At 35.1% G+C, this 20,540-nt stretch overlaps 1 protein-coding gene across 1 annotated transcript in view; it reads left to right on the top strand.

The window, feature by feature from the left end:
• Window positions 1-20,540, top strand: part of LOC142335381 (uncharacterized) — a 163,272-nt gene that overhangs the window by 23,646 nt on the left and 119,086 nt on the right. Inside the window, exons 4-7 of the mRNA XM_075383843.1 lie at window positions 1,368-1,641; window positions 3,154-3,738; window positions 4,874-5,020; window positions 12,046-12,719. Coding sequence (XP_075239958.1) covers window positions 1,368-1,641; window positions 3,154-3,738; window positions 4,874-5,020; window positions 12,046-12,719 — 1,680 coding nt within the window. The remainder of the gene's footprint in view (window positions 1-1,367; window positions 1,642-3,153; window positions 3,739-4,873; window positions 5,021-12,045; window positions 12,720-20,540) is intronic.

Consider the following 20,540-nt stretch of genomic DNA (forward strand, 5'->3'; position numbering starts at 1 on the left):
ATATATACATTTTATATGACCAAAAGCAGTTTGTGCTACATAACAACCTATGGTCTAGAGTTTTAGCAATAAACTGTGGGGTTCCACAAGGCTCAGTTTTAGGACCCCTTTAGTTCCTTTTGTATATAAATGACATGCCGAAAGCCATACTCTTAAGGTCACTCTTTTTGCTGACGACACCTGTTTGCATTGTAGTTACGATAACAAAAACATTGGTTGTGTACAACAAGAACTAACCAAAATTGAGAAGTGGCTTGGTGAAAAAAACTAACGTTAAATCAACAAAAAACGTACTTGTTGACCCCAAGCTCTCCATTGCTAACTAATAGGGCCAACTTTTCTTTTAACGGTGTGACTATTGCCTATGCACAATGTGTCAAGTATTTGGGATGAAATATTGATATGAATCTAAATTTTAAAGAACATGCTAAGTTCGTTCAAAAAAAATTTCCGGCAACATTCAACCGCTACAATTTTTCAGACAGTTCGTAAGTCGAACACGAATGCTGCATTTATACAAGATCTACATACAACCTGTTTTGCAATATGGAGTTCTGATTTTCGGCTCTGCTAATAAAACAGATCTCTTGGCGCTTGAAAAAATACAAAAACTGGTGTGGAGAATACTCTATGGTGTTAAAAAGTTTAACTCAATTAACAACATAAGACAAAAGCATCGTTTAGTATCAATACGTGAACTGCATTTTTATGAACTGATGAAGTGTCTGAGTAAAACTATTAGAAATGAACACCATAACACAGAGTTAAATGATGTCATATCCAATGATGAAATAGAAGTTATTACTACTGATTCAAAAAGAATAAAAAAAACTAAAAATACGTCAAAAGGGCTCTAAGCAAGAAAGGAAAATTTTTAAGATACGCAAACTGTTTAATGTTTTAGTGAACTGGGATGTCAGCATTGTCTTAAATATTGTTCAGTGTAAATCCAAACAATTGCCGCATTTACTTAATGATCTGAAAGATAATTATATTTGTGACAACGAGGAACTATTAAACGTTTTTTGGTAAGACTTCGCCCCTTTTGGTGTTTTTTTTGTTTCTGTATTAAAATCAAAGATGAAATTTTTTTCCAGTTCAGTTTTTAACTTTTGATTTGGTTCGGGGGATGGGTGTTGGAGGTAAAGAAAATTGTACAACCCATAAAGAAACAATTTGCTCTTAAGCACCACTTGACAGGCTTAATGCCTTTTTGGTGTCCTTTCAGATACATTTAGATCCAAAAAACATTGTATTTACAGTATCTGAGAACAATTTATTATTATTATATAAATTTCTTTCTTCTGGAGAACCTATTATTTGTTTTCTGTGCGGCTCCCAATGTTTCTTTTGGGAATTTTTCGCAGGTTGTGAAGTACTGTTGACGGATAAAGTTGAACAAAGAGAAAATGTGTCTGAGCTCCTGTCAAGTTTCTTCTTCGCGGGGAACTGGAAAGAACATGCAAACACTAAAAAGAGCCGCATAACAGTCCCAATACCAGGGGGCATGTTCTACAACGACTCGGGGAAACTAGTCCAGTCTAAGGTGAACAAAGTGCGGCTGAATCTTCACCAGCAGATGGTGGCAGCATTTGACTTTGAGTCAGTCGAGCAAGTCAATGTCAATGTTGACCAGAGAGAGTAAGTGTAACCAGTAAGCATCAAACACCCAAACTCTGACACCAATAGGCATCAAACTAAACGAAAGACCACAAACTTACTTTGTAAAGTAAGGCTTTCTCCGTGGGCTCTATAAGGTGGAAAACATATATTTGCTTTATTATTTACTTGTTATTTGATTTGGATTTTCGCATTTTGGACCTAAGTGCCAGTGTAATTCAGTACTGAATCATTTTGAACTAATAGGATATATCTGACATAATAAGATATATCTACTTCAAATACCAGCTCTGAGAGTCCGCCCCGTTATTGGGCGCAGATTTCTGAAAATTTGATGCAAGAGTTAGCGACGTGCATCGTTTCTCGAAAATTTGGATAGCCGAGGAATAGTTTTCAATGGACAATCTTATCATACCAACTACGTACGTTCCAGTCAAAATCTGGCCAAGACGAGTCACTTTTGCACCAAATGGACGCAACAAATCTGCAACAGAAATGAGAGAAAAATTTAATTATAGACGCGAGCTAAAGACTGCACAAATCATTCCATTTTAAAAACGTTTTCTTTTGCAGACTTTTGAAATTGTTGTCATTTTCTTTCCTTTTCTTCTATGCTTTAGTTCGAATTATGGCCTGGAGGTTAATGTTAGCCTTAGACTTTTGACCGGCAATCGTTTTTTACGCAGCATAGGAGAAATGGCTGAATTTAGGCTTTGAAAATTGTCAAATAATTTCTGCAATACACAATATTGACGCGCCAGGGTCTCTCTATTAGTTGAATTACTGTTTTCCATAATCAAAGTAGGTTTTCTTGATTTGAAATTAGGTCTCTCCATACCGAATACCCACAAGTCAAGAACTTTATTTAGTCAATCAAGGTCTTCCACCCCTTTTTTTTCTGAAAGCAGAGTGTTATTGAATACCTTTCCAGTTGATCCAAAAGAGTAGAAGTGGCAACCATTACCAGAGAAGTACATGCATTCACTGATGGAAGATTAGATTGACCATGAATTGAAGATGCTGCTTTTCTGGTCTCCATTTTCCGTGTATTTTATTTTCGAAATCATACCAATTGGATTTTAACGCATGCAAAAATTTGATCACCGATTAGGAACTCTTGTCATATGTCAATTGGTACCATTATGATGCACAAACTCAATACATTAGAAAGAGTGCGCTTCAAGCTGACTTTATGCTTTTCAATTTATCCCCGTTGAGCAGTTATTGCCATAATGGATTTCAGAAATTTGTCTTTGCATTATGTAACAAAAAAGATCAATTTGGCATTAATGCAACTATGAGGTGATTGAAAGCCGTTTTGGTAAGTAGTTTTGTATAATTGAATTAGCCGATTCAACCTAGGCAAAGGCCTGCAATGCAATTGTGCCTCACAACTTGCTGGTCAAAGCTCTCGCTTCTTTCTCAAGCTTGCAACGACTGCCTTAAATAACTATGACAAAGACTTAAGGTTGGCTAAAATGTATTTTTATTGAGTTATCCATTTTCAATATAAGAATCTCAAATATTTTTCAGCTTAAATTTGGAAGTCACAGTCTCAGAAAATACACCCGAAGTGTCAGAGCGTATCAAGAGCTTTTCCAAAAATTATTCAAAACTGGTGAGTCGAGACATTGAACAAATCAAAGAAAGGCAAATTCCAGTGTTCAAACTAACGCCAGCTGATCTTGACCCAAAAGGCGACCTTCTCTATGAGAGTGACAGGTACCAAAAGCTTAACAAAGGAGGCATTAGCTACGTGAAGCCAAATCATGACTGGGTCCGCATTGGTTTAAACCTGGCTAAACCCGGTTTTTACGATGGCGATGATTACAGTTGGGTGGACAAATGGGGCATTGGGTTTCACGGAAGCTCTGTAGAAGGCAATGTTGCCATTGCCAAGAGTCGTAAACTTCATCCAGGCCGAAATCCAGATGAAGTTCAGGATGGTGTGAAAGGGGATAGTAAAAAATCATACCGTAATCTCCATGGAGATGACGCTGATGTGAATGAAGTTAGTGACAGGAAAGGGGAAATGTGTGGGATTGGGGCGTATTTCAGTCAGGATCCAAAGCAGGCAGCCGACTATGCACAAGCCAAAAGAGGCCAGATGGGCGGAAGGTAATTTTTTGCTCAAAAAGAAGCGAGCTAACCGGTTAAGAGGAACCGGGATAGACAGATGTCTTTTTTATCGACATCAGTTTAACCCTAGTTGAACTTTTGTCCAAATCTGCAAAAAGTGACACTTTTAAAGGTATTTATACGGGAAAACTGCTGTCGAAGCCTTTACGTTTTTGGTCGATAGGGTAGATCTTGGCCGGTATACCAACGTGAAACAGGACCTTTTATGACTGGAGACTTTAGGAAAACGAACTTTCGGCGGGGTATATTTTACATAAGTCTAGTTTTAAATAAGTTCTCTCTATCTCCTGTTTCTCTGATTTCTCCTTACTTCTGTAATAGAGAAAGAGACTGTACTGTAATAGAGACTATGGCTTTTTTGTCCAAGAGCATGAAAGATCGCACTAGTCTGCGCTACATAAAAGACCTTGACCAGAACTGGCTTTGGTCGCCCAATTATGCCTGGGAGGTATCAAATTGAAATTGTACTTATTTCATTCTCACCCCTTGACGAACTCCAACGGTTATTATAACAAGGTTCTCTTGTAGCGCCAAAACCCCCAATGTTCCTATTCACATATGTTAGCCTTCGCAATTTTAGGGATTTTTTCTTTAGAGGCTTGAGAATAGGTCGAATCCTATTATCTAATGTTAGAAAAAGCTAAAGAGGACCCCGCAGCAGTTAAGGCACGTTTCTGGCTCTTCATGCAAGACGGTTATCTTGCAAGACTCTTGGAAATCGGACGGTTAGCTTGCATGATCTTGCAAGACGATGTCTAATCTTGCAAAATCTTGCAAGATAACCGTCCGATTTTGACGGGGGTGTTGTGTGGCGTATTATATTATCAGAGACAAAATATTTGCTCAATTATTGCGGGAAAAGCTCGAAAGGTCGTTTGAACGTTTCTGGGGCGCTGATAGTTATATTTGATTACTTGTGATAGATGCAGCCTCTATTAAGAACAGTTTTTAGCACTGTTCCGAGCGTCACCCCTTCATGTTAAACACGTATATAAGGAGTGATCTCAACCCGGAAATTTGAATCCGCAAAGCATACGGATCCGATAAAAAAGATCATATATTGCGTACCTCAATGGATAACACTTGACTGAATTGTTTTGTATTGCTTCATCAGGTACTGCGTGTTTGAAGTGAGACTAAACCCTACGAAGACAAGGATTCCTAAAAAGCAAACAGACTACAGGATCATCAATGACGCGAATGACGCTCGGCCAACAGGAATATGCGTGTTTGTTGGAAATAAAGAACTGGCCAACTTTGGGTTAGTCACAAACTCTACAATACTTCACAGAATACATCATGCTGTTAGAATCGCGCAAAATTTTGCATGATGGTTGTGGAATATGCAAAAATCTTGCCTGATTAGCGTCTAATTCTGGCAGAATTTCTTTTCGATGATTACGTTATTAATACAAAAAGAAACGTTAGTTGAAAGATTTCAGGATCCTATGAAAGATACAATATTAAACTGTTGTTTAGAAGCTTGTTTTATAAATGGTGTGGTAAATTTTGTTTGCGGCTCCATTTTTTTACTTGGCGGGTTCATTTTCAGTACTATCTTACGACTCATGTAATTTGTCAGCAAAATTTTTGTTGGTCGGATAATGAATACATTTGTTTTTTTAAGAAAAGAAAAAAATTAAATTTTCAACGTTCTAAACGTGACGTAAACTGTATGAAAAAGCATATTTCACACAATAAATACGTAATCAAATGGTATGGAACAGCGAAAAGAGCGTTCTAAAACGGTTACATGAAATCTTGCTCGCTTACGAATTTACGTCATCTATGAAAAACAAAACTTTGCAGCCTATCTAAAAGCACTTTCGAAATTTACGATAGAACAATCTTGATTTACTTATGGCATAAAAACAAACGTATACAGTAACATATATGCAATATAGCTAGTTCCGTACTTCCATACTTTTTCACGCCAGGTCTTATTTTATCTTAAACTGATTCTTCATTAAAGTTTAATACCTTCCTCATCTAAATAAGTTTTAATGAAATCTGTTGCATGAACAACATTAACGACAACAACTCGGAGCCCTCATCCACTTCTGGATCCTCCAGTACCGTTAGCGTTAGTTTTCAGCAACAAATTGATGAACTTGAATTCAAAATATCAGGTTTGAATGAATTTTTTTGCAAAATCAAAAAATTGAGCAACTAGAAAGCAAACAAAAAGAAATGAATGAGAGACTTCGCGCTCAAGAGCGCTACACAACCAATGACTGTGTAGTTGTGTGGAATCCCCCATTCGATCCCTCTGATGGCAGATACGCATTAGGCAACTCATTGAAAAGTGACCATTTGGGTGTCGACCACAATGAAGATCGAATTAAAGAATGCCATATTCTGCCTGGAACTGGTGGCTCGGACCTTTTCACGTCAGTGATTGTGAAGTTAAATATACTTCAAAGCAAAAGACTTATAGTTTTCAGCGCAAATTGAAGCACCAAAAATCACGTTAATGGCAAATAAATGTTAATAAATGAACACATTTGAAGCTCAGATCAACGCGGAAGCAACACAGAAAAGCTTTGTTACTCCTACTAAAAACTGCAGTGTCTCCGATATTGTCAGCCAGAGCGATAACTAAACATCATACGGTGAATGATTTTCAAGATTTAGAGACCATTGCTTGGAAAGCTGTCAAAAAATCTTTCGTTGGTATCAGAAAGAAGTTTGCTAAAGATGATTGTACCAAATCTGATAGCCACACCGCTAGTTGTAAGAAGTCGCCAAATGCAAAACAAATGAACAAGATTTAAAGTAAATTTGTCCGTAAAGACTCATAACGAACTCAATCATTTCTGTTATTTCAACTTTATATTGCTCTGACTTATAAAAAAAGTTATTTCAAAACTGTGAAGCCTTGAAACACGTTTATAGGTTAATCAGCGGATTTGGTCATTAGCCTCCAGGATTTTCAAGCATATTGGGAGCAATAAGACAATTTGTTTGATTCCTCCCTCTTATGTTAGGTTCAGTTGTTTTTTCTTAAGTTATACTGGATAATCAGGTATCCAAAATCCGCAGCTCTGATTGCCATATAATTTTTGCTAAGATATCAACCTTTTATTTAGACAACATTGTTGAAAATTTTTCAAAAACCTAATTTTTTGCTTCACAGATTCTCGTTTCCCTCCATGCGACATCCGCAGGACAGTAACAGTTCTCTGCGTTGCACTAAAGTAACAGAAACTTTCTTTCCAAAAAGAATGCAATATTCGCAGCTTTTTGGAGCAAATGGATTTAAAACTCCATTGATTTTATCCCAAAACAAAACTTAGACCTCAATTTTGTTTTTTAAAAAAAGGTTTTCATCTTCAAAACTCTTTTTATCAAGATCATGTGCAAAATTTTTTCTTTTGCAGAACATTAGATCAATTAGAAAAAAACTTTGACGAATTTAATTTATCAATAGATGGTTTAGCCTTTAAACCATCAATAATTTGTCTAACGGAAACATGGCTAGCTGACGATGGATATACTGACTGCTACCAGTTACCTGGTTATCAAAAAAAGACAACATGTAAAATAAAAACAAAGGGAGGGTATGTTTCAATTTCTGTTAAAAACATTATAAGATGGGTCCTTATTTCCAAGTTTAGCAACAGTCTCTTTCAAGCGTTGACGGATCTTGTTAAGTTGAATTATATTAACGTATTAGTCAAAACTATTTATGTAAAACCAAATATCTCAACTAAGAATTTTTCTGAGAACATACATGACTTATTAGACAATATCCAACTCAGACCCAAAGACTCAATTTTGATCATAGCAAACCCAATAACAGAGAAAAAAATTCTAGAAAATGAACTGGAGGCGTTTGACTTGTTCGTTTGCAAGCAATCGGCTACACCACGTAAACTTCAAAAATTTTGTTTCGCCTATTGCAGTCATGTGGTAGAACAATCAATTCCGAAAACAACTCTCAGTGACCATTATATATTTCTCTATGACTTGAAAATGGACAATAAACATGACAGAGAAGTGTAATCAGAATTTCAAGTCAACCTGTTGAAAAATATGGATGACCTGTTTATCGCATCCGAATTTTATTTCAAATTAAGTCACGCGTTGAGCAAATTCAAAAAAGGCGAAAAAAAATCTATATTAATTCTAACTTTTTACAGTTTCACTCATTAGTTAACGAAGCATTTAACGGCTTCATTCCTACAAAAATTGTCCATCATAAAAAACGTGATAAATTGGTTGTCAATGAAATTAAAAACTTGGCTGCACTTAAAAATTCTCTCTATCAAAAGTTTCTTCGAGAGGAGTTGAATTAAAAAAACTAAATACAGCTAAATCAGAAACAGACTGCAAAAATTAATTTGAAAAAAAAAAACGCCTTTTCTATCAAATAAATCTGATTATAACGCTCAATTGAACACAAAAAGTTTCTTCCAAGGAATTCGTGGTATAGAAGGAAAAAATAAAGCTACTACAAGTGTCGATGGAAAATGTGTTGAAAACTTTAGTGAGTTTTTTTAATCTGTGGGGGCCCCAGCTTGCCTCTTTTTGCGCTCAAGAAAATTTAAACCTAAATACCAATAGATCTAAATTCTCAATGTTGCTAAGATACGCTAACGAAACAACAGTGGTGGGAACCATAAAGTCTATGACCAATATAAATTCCAGAGATGAGTTCATTTTAAGCAATGCGCCTTCCAAAAAACTATCCTATTCTCTAACTCCTGTCTTAAATACGCTTTTTATTGAATGTATCTAGAAGCGTTTTTTTTCGGAGTGTCTACCACATGCCACGCTAGTTCCAATTCGCTTCGGAGTGCGACAAAACTCATTACTGGGTCCCCTGCTTTTTATTCTTCACGTCAATAAAATAACAAGAGCTGCAAGTCAACTAGATCTAATACTTTTTGCTGACGATACTGTACTTAATCAAAACCATTCTACTAATCAAATTACTTCCAAATTGACTTTCAAATGGTGTTAATGACATTGTTGTGTAGTTGAATAACAGATAATTTTCCGTCAATTGCAGAAAAGTTTTTGAAGCTCTTTTCAACAAGAGCAAAAAATTTGATTGCTCTTTTTTTCCAGAACTTTAACAAACAAAAAAAATTTGAACGAAAAAAAAGTCAAATATTTTGGCATAGTTATGCACAGAGAGTTAAAATTGACTGAACACGTTCAATACTTAATCAACAAAATGAATAGTTTCATAAGCTCGTTTACCGACTGAGGAAGATACTGACTTGCCAACAATTACTCTTATGTTACAAAACTTATGTACAACCAATTATTCAATCTGCTGTTTTAATATACGCCACTGTTTGCAGAACTGCATTGGATCCACATGAATTAGAATTGAATCATCTGCTGAGAATCGTGTTTGCATTGATAAAGCATGATTCAGTTAGTAAATTAGGAGAAAAATTCCTTATTCTAACAGTTGAAGGTGCTTCATTTGAAGAAAATATTCAAACTTCTCGTAAATACATTGAGACGTGAAAGTCATTTAGAAGAAAAACATTTAATAATCACGCATGCTGAAGTTCAAGTTTTATCTAAAATGAGAAATAAGGCTAAAAACTTCTAACAACAAAACGCTAAATAAATAAATGTCAGGGTCAGGCATTTCTTAAAGGCAATGCTAAGCTTAAACCTAATTATACACAACACATGATAGAGATAGAAAACTCCAGAATGAATTGTTTTCGTTTATCCAGCGTTAGAAATTACATACAAAGTGAAGCTGACTTGCTTTCGCTTTTCTATTAGGTTACGCATAGTTATTCGTCATTCTCTCTTGTTTTTTGGTGGTTGTTAATAAGTTTTTTTTAATGCTTCGTTGCGACTAGAATTTTTTCTTAAGTACTTGTAACAAGTCACTGTTAATTGCCGATGAAAGTTAATTCTGGAAATCACTCGACCACGCTATATATTAGCCTTCTGATGTCCTCTCAAGTTAAAATGACGTGTTTGTGTTAATAACAATAGCATGTCCTTAGATTTGAAATTCGAATTTATTTGTTATGAAGTGGCATAGTGAATTGATAGAAATTTGTTTACGACTGCTAGTTTTCCAGGCTACTGAACTGTAATTAGAAGTAAGGTTCGAATTGTTGTTGCCTGTTTAAAAGATCGACAAACAAATTAAAGGATGTCTCATCCCAGTGATTGCGGAGATTATATCTTGTGAAACTATTTTAGTATGACGAAATCATACATGGGTTTTAGATCTGAAGAACTTCTTGATTTATATCTTTTTAGAACCGACTAGATTTTTAACGGAAAAAATTTCCTCATTTCAGAACATGCAAAAAGTTTTTGTTTTTAATTTTTCGGGTCTATTAGGTCAACTCATAAAATTAACACATCGCTCACCATATTATCCTTTAAAATCTGAAAAGACGGAAGCTTCATTGCGCAAGATCTGGTAAAATAAAACTTTTATCTGCGAGTTCTGGTAAATTGAATATTTGATCTGGGAAGCTCTGATACAACAGAGAATTTAGACTCAATAGCTTTGATCAAAAACATTACTTTTTATTAATATATTTTTATTATTTGACACTGTTTTTCTTGTAAGATCTACTAAGAAAAACTTACATATTTCAGATCTGATAAAGTAACGTTTTGAGTCGTCTAAGGATCCGATAAGTGGAGGGTGATTTATTTTGTAAAATCTGATTTCACAAAATTCACACCTTATTATTTGATATTCATTACAAGTCGTTTGGTACAAGTTTCGCTGCCCTCCGGGAGAGTCGTGGACAACACCTATGCATGAGAGATGTACTTGGCTATCTTTCGAAAGTAGAATTCACGTGACAACACAGCTTGACAATTCAAAACGTAGCTTTGTAAATATTTTAGTAATTTTGTGTAAATGCACAGTGTAAGGTAGTTCACGCGCATAAAAACTGTTTCAAATTTAACCAAATGCAGTGGACAAAATTTAATCTGATAACAAATATCAACTTCATAAATTAAACTAAAGTTGGAATTAGATTAGATTAGTTTCACAAATTCTCCTTATGAGATCTTAATTTTAGAAATCTATAAATATGGAATGTTTGAAGTTTTCTCAAATCAGGCGTGAACGTCAATTACCTCAAGGATGCATTTTAGTTACCAAGTGCTTGAAAAATAATTACTTTAATTTTCCGATGATGCGTATGTTGAAAAAGTGAAATCTAATGACAACTTTCTGTAAGTATCTTTAAACTTTTTGTTATTAACTCTGTATTGGTTTTCTGACTTATGCGTTTAAAAAACCGAGATTTAATGTTCAGGTGAACGTTGTTTTGAAAAGTAAATTCAGAATCTAGGAATTAGGATTAGTTGTGAGATTCACTTACGGACTATTGCAAATTCGCACCAAAAAGTTAGGGCCAAATGACTCATATTTTTTGTTTTAAGACCTGCTATAACAAATTTTCACTCATTAAGATCTGATAACATAAAACTTTGTCGTTGAGATCTGACAAGGAAAATTTTAATCTGCCATGTGATAAGATTGTAGTTTTGTTCAACTTTTAACGCGCCACGTTACAGGTATGTTAAGAGACAACTGCGTAAGAAATTTATAAGATCACAACTTGTAGTTTTTATCGGATCATTAGGGCAGGAAGCACTCCAGCTTGTAAATATTTATGAGGTCATCATAAATATTTGCTGCCAAAATATTTATTGAAAACTGAAAATCTACTTTTTAAACATGAAAAATTATCTGAAGATAATTCAATTATAGCCGAAATTTTAATCGTTGCTGTTTTCATTTACACGTAGCTAATTTTTTAAGCAGGAGGGAAATATAAGCATTTAGCAAATAACATGTTCAAAAAATGTACATAAACGCAACTCTAATGAATACTAGAGTCTCCGTATTGTTTTCTACAATTGCTTGTTGCAAAGGCCGTGAATAGCGGTAAGGTCATTTTAGCACAAAAGTTTTACGTAATGTAGCAAAATTTCTGCAGGAAATCTTGTTTTATGTTGCAGTAGTTGTAGTTGAACAATAAAAAGTTTTTTGTGGTACAAACGCTGTGGTAAAGTCTTTCAGCGAAATTCACGCAATCTTCCTACAATTAATTGCATAACTATTTTTTAATAGTTTACTACAAGTTTGCCTGGCGAGGATTATTAAAACTTTCAGGCCGACATTACTCACACGCTGAATAAGTGGACTCTTTTGAATTATGCAGCAACTGTATTAGTGCCATACAAAACCAGCGTTTTGAATATGGCGGTGCTAGTGTTTATCTCAAATCTTTATGTCTGAATCCAATCTATGTAGTGTCATTTCAGAGCCACAAACAAGAGACTTCTGCGGTATCCTCATTTGGTGTCAACGAAGGAATCCATCGAGCCAATGAGATATTTTATTGAGGCTCAACAGACGGAATTGGATTTGAGACTGAGATTGGACCGACTATCTTCGCCAGAGTTTGAAGAGAAAACAGCGAGGCTAAAACTACCGACGGAAAACAGGACAATACTAGTGTTAGGATTGTCTCATACGGGCAAAACGACATTTGTGAACGGCCTGCTTAACTACTTGCTGGACATCCAATTTGAAGACTATTTCCGCTATGAAGTCCAAGACGAACATATTGGAAAGTCAAGATATATGGGCGCCATTACGCAAACGAACGAGCAAACGACACGGACTACGGCGTACTTATTCCAAAAAAAGCAAACTATTTATACCATTATTGATACACCTGGCTTCGGCCACAGCTCGAGTGATGGCTGCGCCTTTGATGACTACTTGATGGAAGTGATATCAAAGAAAAGAGGAAAAGTTAGTCTAGCAAAGATCGATGCTATCTGTCTGGTGGATTGTGCTCCAAACTCTCAAGCCTCCGAGGTCAATTTCTACTGGCTAGAGCGGGTTCTGAAACTTTTCAATGGCCATAGCAAGGACAATGTTATACTGGTTAAAACATTTGGAACTGGCGACACGTCTAGAAGACAAAGTGGTTAGCATTAATAATCTTCGATTGATCTGAATTTTTTGTAGTGTATATAGACGTCAATGGCTCAGTTTACCATTATAATAATTACAAATACACTCTAAAAAACGTGCAGGTAAAATTACCTAAAAATTCAGGTAAATTTACCTGAACTGTGCATGTTTTGGCGTTCCTACACACTACCTGCACTGTACCTGCACGTACCTGCAAATTTTACCTGGAATGTTCATGTAGTCTGCCTGCACATTTTACCTGCAATTTACCTGAAAAGACCAAATTTTAGATAATTTTACCTGCACAATTTACCTTAAAATTGCAGGTAATTTACTTTTACAGTACACTCACTGTAAGGGTAAATTACCAGCAAATTTAAGGTAAATTGGCAAGTAAAATAAATTACCTAAAATTTGGTCTTTTCAGGTAAATTGCAGGTAAAATGTGCATGGGGACTACATGCAGAGTTCCGGTAAATTTACCTGAATTTTTAGGTAAATTTATCTACACTTTTTGTCGTGAGAGGAACAGGGTTTGAGCAAGGAACGATGCAAAATTTGTCTTAGTTTTTGCATGGGCCTCTTAAGCTTCCCTGAGAAACAGAGGCGGTGCATTGATCTCCAGAAGGAGTTCCCCAGACTCTATCAGCCAAGGAAAAAAACAGAGACCCGAAAACTGCTAAGACATGCTCAATAATAAGAATAATTGGGCACAAGGGGCGGGGTTTGCAAAGAGCACACAAAGGGTGGGGTAATGCGCAAGAATAAAAGGGCAAATAAAGGGGAGGCACAGGGTGGGGTAGAGACGTCCGGTCCAAAAAGTTCTAGAGCTATTAACAAAATTTTGAAAATGTTATAAAAGTATTTCAAAGATAAGTTTTTTAAAATTTTGGTTCACTTCTTTCCAACTTTGGAAAAATCATAGGGAAGCTTCATGGAATCGTCGTTCCTGTCTGAAAAGACAAGCTACGAATTTCATTTTTAAACTCTGTTTTCCTGTAAAAACTTTGCTTCAAATTGATACATTAAAATTACAACAAAAAAATGCAGGTAAATTACCTGAATAGTGTGCATAAAAGCAATTCCGGGGAAAATTGTGCAAGTATATTTTACCTGCACTTCGCCTTACCTGCACAATGTTCAAGTAAATTTACCTATACATTAGTAAGTGTATATTGTGCCTGTTTATTTGAACTTCTTCAATCAGCTAATTTTCTACCAGTGCAACGACTTCGGTTAGACTCTGGCGGGAAAACCGGAAAAAAGTAAAATTCCCGCTAACTCAATTTTTGCAATCGTAAGAAAAACTTGTGTTGAATTTTTTCTACTTTTGTTTGCCACCATTTTTGTCCGAAATCCTATGTTAATTTATATCTAATAGATAACTGACAAATCAAAATGTTGTCCAGTTTTGTTAGTCAAGCGTTTTATGTTCAGTTTCACTTGCGTTTTTATTTCTGGCATTTTTTGCATCACTTTCAATTTTTATTTGCTTCAGCTTACAAAAATAAGAAAATGCAAGTATAGCAAAACCTTTTATGACCAGGTTTTGGGCATTTTGAGGATTTTTAAAAGGTATATAAACTGTTTTAGTACTGATTTTGAGATGTTAATATTGAGATGTATGCCTTTTTTAGTACTGAAATACTCTCGTTGTTTGGTCCCAGTGATGAGCGGATTAATATCCTCAAAAAATCTTTCAAGATTATTCAAAACTTGCAAAATTCTTGCAACATGATTCAAACCTTGCAAGATTCTTGCACGAATCTTGTAAAAATGATTCTTGCGTAAATAATGAAAAGGCCGTCTACACCCCTAGGAAGTGAATTAAAGATAAGGGAATGCCTTTAAGGCAGTTGTCAGGACTCATAGACATCCTAGCGGAATTTAAAGTCTCGCAAAAATCTTGTAAGAATTCGCATTACCAAAATTCGAAAATTTTTTAAAATCTTCGAAAATTTTCGAAAATCAAAACATTTGTCACGTTATATTGCGACTAAATATATTTTGTATGAATAAAGTGGAAACTCAGCACTGTTTCAAAATTATCACAGAGAACTAGCTGGTAACCACTGAACATAACAAAATCCTGCCTGATTTTGCAGTATCGCTCATAATTAAGACTTATCCTAAATTTTTTCTCACTGCGAAAGAAAAATTCAAAGCATAATTGCGAATGGAAAGAGCAGATTTGCAAAAAATTGTTGCTGGGTTTGCATTGTACATCGGAAATTGTTCGGTTGACAGTTGATCTGTTGTGGCATTGGAATGTGATCAGATGTGGATTTAATCGCAAGATAATCTGAACAACGATTTTAATTTCCGGCATCATATTCCCAGGGTGAAAAAAATTTAAAAAATGTCAACAACACCAGAGTTGATTTATAAAGCTCTTATTGACATAGAAACAAATAGAATTTGTTGGTATCTGCTCACTTCTGAATCCAGGTTTCCTCTGCCGGGACTAATATTAGGTCATATGGAACTCTGTGAAGAAGAGAACGACAAACTGCTGTTCTCTTTGCGGAATAAAGTTTTTTTTAAAACAGATCAATTAGCATCAACGATCTTATACTTTTGTGGCAAAGAGAAAAAAAGATGCATTATTTGAGGTTCAAGTAAAAATTTAACTAGATTTTTTTTTTACAAATGGTTTGAAGAAAAAACAATAACTTCTATCAAAGTTGAATTTAAATGCGTATGAATACAATTATAATAAATTCGTGGCATTTGGTGAAGTCAGTGACTACCCCATGGCTTGAGACTCCTTAAACAATTGAAAAAAATGATTCGTTGAATTCCTAACACTTGTTTAACACCCGAGATTTAAAAAGTTCGAGTTGACCAAAAAAAGTATTTTGCGTTTGTCTTCTCATTGTTGTGTATGCAAACGTTGTGTATGCAAACGCATTGTTGTGTATGCAACAATAATAAGACAAACGCAAAACACTTTTTTTTGGTCAACTCGAACTTTATAAATCCCGGGGCTGAGTTTGCGAAATTCACCTCAATAGATGAGTGGTATTTTATAGTTTCTTGTATTCACATCGACGGATCAGTGATATTCCATTAAAAATGCCAAATCACTGAGTTATTTCATGAGAATTTAAGTACATAATAAATCTGATAAATTTTGGAAAAACTAAAATGTTCAATGCTCAATGCACATCATAACCAAAACTAAGCTATGTGTTGTGTTGTCTGTGTTTTTGGCCTAATTGTTACTTTGGAATTGTGACTTTGGTGGAAGTGAATGGGTGGGGGTTTTCAAGTGGAGGCACTTGTGCTAGCATTGATTTCGGAGGGGGAGGGGGGCTGTGAAGATGAGGGGTCGCGGTTTTGGGGGACGGAAAGGATTTATGGTTTGTAACATATATGTATCTCCAAAGCCTGCAGCGCCCCCCAAATACCCCCAATCTCTTTCTCCCTCTCTCTCTCTCTCTCTCTCCTTGTTTCTTTCTTTCTTCTCTTTCTGTGTTTATCTCTCTTTCTGCCTCTCCCTCTCCCTCCCTCTCTCTCTCTCTCTCTCTCTCTCTCTCTCTCTCTCTCTCTCTCTCTCTCTCTCTCTCTCTCTCTCTCTCTCTCTCTCTCTTTCCGCCTCTCTCTCGTTCTGCCTCTCTCTCTCTTAATTTTTGAATATTGGTTGCAAAATACTTGCAGTAATTCAAAACATTTTTAGTGTGCAGTATTTAGGGTTCTTTAGTGTAGAACTTAAACAATTTCATCCCTTTCACTGGACTTATTTCGTCTTCAACCTTAACAAGTATTCAAAAATCGATGGCTTCAAGTGTCTCCTATTTCAGCCAAAGTTTTGTTTTGTGTTTTGGTTCTCATTTTGGAGAAAAAAAATCTGACTATTGTATTGATTTTTCTTTAAACGCTTCCTATAACTGAGAACAAGTTTTTTCTTTTGGGAAAAGCAATGGCTAGCAACTCTGAAGTTTTCATGATGCACCGCAATTCTTGGTAAGTACATGAAAATTTTACGAGGAACACATGGTAAAATAATAAAAATGTTATGATCTGGTGGAATGCATAGTGAATCTATAACAAATATTACCTGATCCAAAAAAAATCATGATAAAATCATGATCTTCTGTATCAGAGGAAATCATATCAATTTCATAGAAGACTCTATGTATTTTTTATGCTCAGCGCTAAATGGTAATGAAACATTCAATGATTCATCGTTGGATATCTCTGGAAGTACCATGATCCATCGTTGGGATTTTTTGAGTTAACGACCCGCGCAACTTTTTAATGCACTCATCAAAAACTTAAGCTGCAGAACATTTTTGTCGGCCAATTAGATCGAACTGAGTTACTGTTTCATGTACTTTAGAGTTTCGCTAAAACTCGTTTTTGGCTATTCACAGACCAGATTTAAACAAAAATTTTTAAAGATTTTTGCTACGATTTCTGGTAAAATAAAGCAGCAGAAGATTTACATATACTACCTGTTTTGGTTCATATTCTTCTCTAATTGTTGTTTGAATACAAGTTACAGGCGAACTTCCAGTAGCAGAGTCCTTCCTTATAGTTTTTGCTTTTTTGATAATTCTCTAAAAAAAATTTAAAACCCTTTTTCAGTTGATATGTAGTAATTGACTTTTTTCGACTTTTTTCAATTTCCTAGTGATTTTCGTCGTGATTCACTTCTTGAGTTTTTCTTGTAAAACTGCTCTTTCTGTTTTTTATGGCATTTAGATTACAACTGCACCGATTGTTTAGTAAATGTCAAATGAAAATTATTAATAAATTGATGTTACTCACGCACACATAATTTTTGATAGATGAAAGTTTTGTTCTCTAACGTTGTCATACTTTAATATCTCTTAGTTAAAAAGAGTACTGAATTTGTAGTGATTTAGCGAAAATTCACAAACGGCCGTTCAAGGTGTTCTATAGTTTTTGTTAAACAGCCAGCACATTTCGGGAGTTTTTTCAAAAGTTTGTTAATGGATGTTGCAATTCAATGTAATAATTACCATAAAAATAACTGGCAACTTTTGCTTTTTATATTCTGCCAAAAAAGTAAGAACGCAGATAATGACTTGACACAGAGGAGTTGGGACTTTAAAAAAATTGAAATGTAGAATGGTTGCGTTATCGTAGCCATTTATGTTTTCCTCTTGTTAATTTACAGTAATTTTATTGTAAATTTATCTTAATTATGAATTTTGTTATAAATTGATTATAACTTTTGTTATAAATTATAAATTTTAATTCAACCAGTTCATTTCAACCGATTACGTACAACTATGCCGACGTAATACTATGCCGATTATAAGAGTGCCAAAAATTTATTCAATTTTTCACCCGATAGATTTCGAAACTGCTATTACCAATTAATTATCAATTAAATGCTAACCGACTGTTGTTTTCAAAGCAACCAGGACACACTGGTCAGTATTCGGTTGTGATAGATTCATATCAAGTCCCACGGGCCGCTGAGGCATGGCCGTGGCCCGCAATTATCATTGTTTGTTTTAAATATTTCTCCCTCCAATTATCTTGTCCTGATAAATAATAAAATCCAAAATCTCACAACTTCATTGTGATTGGTTCAGAAATTTTGCGCTTTTTTCAGTTAAAGTGATTTGATTGGTTTAGAAAATTATCGGGAGAAAACATGAATAAATTTTCGGCACTCTTATAATCGGCATAGTATTACGTCGGCATAGTTGAACGTCACCATTTCAACCAGTTTCAAATAGTCAGCTTAGGAGCATTCATATCCAGCTTAGGAGCTTTTCGGAGTTAGCGTAGGGGTTTTGCATATTTCACTTTAAAATTCTCTCGTGTGAAAACACACAATTTTTTCTCGTGTGATGAAAAATCACACGATTTTTCGTGTGAAAAATGCGTCTCGTGTGATTTCACACGAGAAAATTTTCCTCGTGTGATGAAAAATTACACGATTTTTCATGTGAATGAATGTATGAGGAAATGAAGCAATTTTTATAGAAAATTCAGATTTTTCCTCGTCCTAATTTCCTTTAGAACAGACGGCTGATCTATTCATGATCTGTTTCTATTTTGACTAAAGTAATTCTTTTTGAGTTTCATAACCGGAAAAGCAAGGAAAAAGTTCTTTTAGCGTTTTGACTTGCTTCTCCTAAGTGACTTGCTCCTATTCTTGATTTGGTTATCTTTTACCCTTTTTTCAAGGCATAGTTTTAGAGAAAACACAATGAATCGCAAAAGGTGGGGTAAAGTGGGCCACCTAAAGGATCCTCTCACAAAAACTGTTTTTATCCTTATGTGTTGACTGTTGTTTGTCAGTCAAGCTGAATGTTAGCAGTTAATGGCCTTTGAGCCTCATATTTATGAATAACTCTGACCGGGGCCACGAGCTGACGTTTTTATTTGATAAAGAGGAATCACTTCTTTCTGTTTTGACTATAGTAATTATTTTTGAGTTTCATAACCGGAAAAGCAAGGAAACAGTTCTTTTAGTGTTTTGACTTGCTTCTGCTAAGTGAATTCACACAAATGTACGGATAAAATGAATAAAGTCTTTTCTAGAAAAGTTTTTGACAGATTTTTTACGGAGAACCTGCAAAAACATATTGAACTACAACCCAGACTGAAAAGCCGAAATAGCCACATCAGCAAATGTTGCTCTAAGATGACTTACAACGGCTAACTCTTTAGCTGTGATTCATAAAGAGCTGCCATTCTTAATTTGGTTGTCTTTTAACCCTTTTTCAAGGCATAGTTGTAGAGAAAACACAATGAATCGCAAAAAGTGGGGTAAAGTGGGCCACCTAAAAGATCCTCTCACAAAAACTGTTTTTATCCTTATGTGTTGACTGTTGTTTGTCAGTCAACCTGAATGTTAGCAGTTAATGGCCTTTGAGCCTCATATTTATGAATAACTCTGACCGGAGACACGACCTGACGTTTTTATTTGATAAAGAGGAATCACTTCTTTCTGTTTTGACTATAGTAATTATTTTTGAGTTTCATAACCGGAAAAGCAAGGAAAAAGTTCTTTTAGCGTTTTGACTTGCTTCTCCTAAGTGAATTCACACAAATGTACGGATAAAATGAATAAAATCTTTTCTTGAAAAGTTTTTGACAGATTTTTTACGGAGAACCTGCAAAAACATATTGAACTACAACCCAGACTGAAAAGCCGAAATAGCCACATCAGCAAATGTTGCTCTAAGATGACTTACAACGGCTAACTCTTTAGCTGTGATTCATAAAGAGCTGCCATTCTTAATTGGTTATCTTTTAACCTTTTTTCAAGGCATAGTTGTAGAGAAAACACAATGAATCGCAAAAAGTGGGGTAAAGTGGGCCACCTAAAAGATCCTCTCACAAAAACTGTTTTTATCCTTATGTGTTGACTGTTGTTTGTCAGTCAAGCTGAATGTTAGCAGTTAATGGCCTTTGAGCCTCATATTTATGAATAACTCTGACCGGAGCCACGACCTGACGTTTTTATTTGATAAAGAGGAATCACTTCTTTCTGTTTTGACTATAGTAATTATTTTTGAGTTTCATAACCGGAAAAGCAAGGAAAAAGTTCTTTTAGTGTTTTGACTTGTTTCTCCTAAGTGAATTCACACAAATGTACGGACAAAATGAATAAAATTTTTTCTTGACAAATTTTTGACAGATTTCTTACGGAGAACCTGCAAAAACATATTGAACTACAATCCAGACTGAAAAGCCGAAATAGCCACATCAGCAAATGTTGCTCTAAAATGACTTACAACGGCTAAGTTTTTAGCTGTGATTCATAACGAGCTGCCATTCTTGATTTGGTCATCTTTTAACACTTTTTCAAGGCATAGTTGTAGAGAAAACACAATGAATAGCA

The sequence above is a fragment of the Convolutriloba macropyga genome, chromosome 2, assembly GCF_964194025.1.
Source record: "Convolutriloba macropyga chromosome 2, txConMacr16.3, whole genome shotgun sequence".
Taxonomy (NCBI): Eukaryota; Metazoa; Xenacoelomorpha; order Acoela; family Convolutidae; genus Convolutriloba; species Convolutriloba macropyga.